The 3,882-nt window shown below is 35.4% G+C and overlaps 1 protein-coding gene across 1 annotated transcript; it reads right to left on the bottom strand.

The window, feature by feature from the left end:
- Window positions 1–749: 749 nt before the first annotated feature.
- On the bottom strand, window positions 750–1,328 carry LOC127129450 (uncharacterized). Its single transcript, XM_051058635.1, has one exon. It carries the CDS (start codon window positions 1,326–1,328, stop codon window positions 750–752), a length of 579 nt encoding a protein of 192 aa, XP_050914592.1.
- Window positions 1,329–3,882: the final 2,554 nt, after the last annotated feature.

Here is a 3,882-nt window from a genome sequence, read left to right as displayed (position 1 = left end):
TTCTTAGACATGTTGGTCTGCTTTCCCTTAATGCAGTCAACACAAGTTTCAAAATCAGCAAAATCTAGAGTATTAAGTACCCCATCTTTTACTAACCTTTTAATTCTTTCTATGGAGATATGTCCTAATCTCCGATGCCATAACATAGAAGAATTCTCATTAATATTACACCGCTTAGTGCCAGTTTGAACATGCATTGAACTATAAATGGATTCGATTTGTAGATTAATATGATAAAGACCATCAGACAATATACCATTCCCAACACATTCCGAATTATAAAATAATTTAAACAAGGTGTCTTTAAAATTAAAGGAATATCCAAAAGGTACAAGTCTAGAAACTGAAATCAAGTTTCGTGAGAAACTTGATACATAAAAGGTCATTTCTAATTTCAAAACAAAACCATTATTCAAAATTAAATTGCAAGTTCCAATATCTTCCACATGTGAACCCATCCTGCTTCCTGATAGGACAATCCGCTCACTTCCCACTGGCTTCCTTAGTTTTTGCATACCCTGTAAGGAATTTGTTATATGGATTGTTGATCCAGAATCAATCCACCAGGTGTTAATATTAACATCGGTCATATTAGATTCATAACAAACAAATGAGAATAAATTACCTTTCTTCTCAAGCCATTCTTTGAATCCAGGGCATTCCTTCTTCATGTGTCCTCCCTTTTTACAGAAGTAATACTTTGCTTCTTTCTTGATATCACCTTGCGGTGGTATTTTGAATTTCCCTTTCTAATTGGCTTGTGACTTGTCAGTTTTGAAAGCTTTGTTCTTCCCGCGAGTGCTTGTCAGCAATGCATTCTCACTCTGTTTCATTACAAGCCTTTCTTCTTCCTGAACACACATGGTCATCAATTCATTGATTGACCATTTGTCTTTATGTGTATTGTAGGAGATCTTGAAAGGCCCATACTCAGACGAAAGAGAGTTCAGAATATAGTGCACCAGGAAGGAGTCAGACATATCAACCTCAAGTTTCTTAAGTTGAGCTGAAATGTCACGCATTTTCATTATGTGCTCACGCACACCTTTCACACTGGTGGGTCGGTAGGAGGAAAATTTCATAATTAATGTGCTTGCCAAAGCCTTTTCAGAAGTGACGAACTGATCGTCAATGGCTTTCAGCAAATCACAGACACTCTCATGCTGATCGACAGAACCACGTATTTCATCTGTGACCTTAGTCTTAATGAACATCACACTGAGCCGGTTGGATCTCTCCCACCGCTCATATAGTGCGATTGCAGCTGGAGTACTTTCATCTGTAATTGCAGGTGGTTCGTCTTTCCTAATAGCATAATCTACGTCCATCCATCCTAGATGGAGGAGAATTCTTTCCTCCACACCTTATAGTTATCTCCTCTGAGCTCGGGAATATCACATCGGATATCAGAAAAATTAGCAGGTTGAGAAGCTGTTAGATGCCCAAAAGTGCTTATTTGAGCTATCAAATGTGGATATCTTTCACTCCTTTTTGTCGAGAAAGTGTTCGAAACCGCCCTTGCTTTTGTTGATTTGCAATACTATGTGAAATGATCTTGGTACCTTTAATTTGTGTGTTATTGTGCAGAAATTAGGCATGAAAGACTAGAAAACAAAGGCACAAGAAAGATGGCAAAGGAACCAAGAAAGAATGCAAACATCAGCAAGCTCTCTAGGCGAGTGAGGTAGCAAAGTGCTCGCTAGGCGAGCACTCAGCGAGATTCCAGCGAACACTCCCAGACTTGGACAAAACCATAGCTAGCAATTACTCGCTAGGCGAGTATCCAGTGAGGAAGCAGCGAGCAATTCCAGTAGCAAAACCTTCAGTACTCGTTGTGGTGAGGGAAGTAGCCAAGTACTCGCTAGGCGAGTGTCCAGCGAGCAAGTAGCGAGCAATTCCAGTAGCAAATTCATCAAGGCTCGTCGGAGCGAAGGAGAAAAGCGAGGGCTTCGCCTAGCAAACATATGCAACTTTTCTGGGATGTTTCTTCTGGGCGCAGGTGCCTCTGGTGGCTTATTTTGGGGCTCGCTAGGCGAACCATTCTGCTCGCCTAGCGAGCATGACAGCTCAGTAACCAGTACTATAAGTAGCAGGGGCTACTTTTTGGAAAGGACACAACTTTTACACTTAGATATTTTTCAGCATTTTTCTGGGGATCATACTTTGTAACCTAGAAACCCATTTTCTCATATTTCTTCTTCTCTTAACAATATTTCACAAAAAGAAGGTGGATTCCCATCCAATCTCGATTCTTCGACTCAGATGTTGATCAACCTTCGACCGAAACTTGTTGTACAAGCTACCATGAAAATGAGTAGCTAAGTCCTTCATTTTGTCAAGGTTAGATGTATATGATCATAAGCTTTGTATGTATATGGGATGATCTTCATTTGTAAACTCTTTGATGATGAATATATGGTGAAAACCTTGTTTTATTGATAACTCTTTGTGTTGGTTTATGATTGAGAGATGTTTTCCAACTCTTGACCTAGGTTTTCATCCATCCTTGTTCTTTAGCTAGAGATAGTAATGAATGAGTTTGTTTACTAAAAAGTTAAACCTAAAAGTTGTCATTTTGATAGATTGTGTGAGAGATCAACAATGGATCAAAATGGGAAAACCCACAATGTGTGTTAGAGATAAACACATTGGGAGGACTTTGTGAATGTGTTTAACATCTAATGGAGTTTATGAGTTTTGTTGATCGAACATATGCATGCAAAGTGATCGTCGAACCCTAACTTTGACAATCTTTCTCAAATCGTAAAACCGAAACTTTTACCGCAATTTCTTACTTTTTATGCAAGCTACCGTGACCAAAAACTAGAAACCCCCTTGTTACGATAAGTTAAGAACTTAACAACTGTCGAATGACGGCGATATCACACAATCCCTGTGGAGACGATAACAAAAACTCGATACTCTAAACACTATCCAACAGAAGCTAAAAAGATAAACAAAATTGATGTCAAAATTTGAGGCATAAATATTATCCAAATTGTATGTATTATCAATATAAACAAATCATAAAATAAATCTTGCAACATAAAAATTACCTGTGGGCTAAATTTTAATGTAATAAGATTTAAAAAAAAAATGCGATAGATTTTTTCAAACCTCACACTTTACGTGCATGATATAATTTTGTTTTTCTATCCAAAGTTAATACTTTATGATAAAACTATCAAATTATGTACCAATTCATAATTCCTGTGGGCAAGTTATAAAAATATTTTGACATTTTATCCCAATTAATCATACAAATATAATAAAAATTCCTGTAGGATAAAATTCATTATACCACGTATAATTAATTACAATTTTATGTCTAATAATTTATGTGATCTCAAAATTTTAAAAAAATAATCTCAATTAATTTAAGGACGTTGTGGTTAATCCAAATTAATCAAAATTATAACGATCACTAGACATAGTAACTCAATTATATGAGAGAACAAAAATAAATAAATAAGATCTCTTATAGAATTGCTTAACAAAATAATAACATTATAAATCAATTTTAATTTATGCACAAATTTAATTCAAAGATTAAATAATAAGGCATAATGATCAGTAAAAATGAAATCATATGCATATGAACAGAATCAAAATACATGTTTAACAAAGCAGTCCAATAGTAACATTCATGAATGTCCTGGATTAGGACATGGGTTCAATACCCAGCCATAGCAAGAACAGAAAAATAATTTTTTTTCTGGTGTATTTCTTTTGTGATGAGAGAAAGCTTTGGGGATCAAAGACTATTTATAGGCTTGATTCTACCATCAAGAATTTAAAGTCATTAAAACTCATTACCACCCAATTTAAAGCAAGAACATTAAATTGGTTTTTTATTATTAATACTTATTATAGAAAAAATAA

Source organism: Lathyrus oleraceus, chromosome 3 (assembly GCF_024323335.1).
Source record: "Lathyrus oleraceus cultivar Zhongwan6 chromosome 3, CAAS_Psat_ZW6_1.0, whole genome shotgun sequence".
Lineage (NCBI taxonomy): Eukaryota > Viridiplantae > Streptophyta > Magnoliopsida > Fabales > Fabaceae > Lathyrus > Lathyrus oleraceus.
The sequence above is the reverse complement of the archived record's forward strand: the minus strand, read 5'-3'. Positions and strand labels throughout refer to the sequence as shown.

What these genes read in the sequence shown, in the direction of transcription:
- LOC127129450 (XM_051058635.1), bottom strand. Translation starts at nt 1,328, where the DNA reads ATGGACGTAGATTATGCTATTAGGAAAGACGAACCACCTGCAATTACA.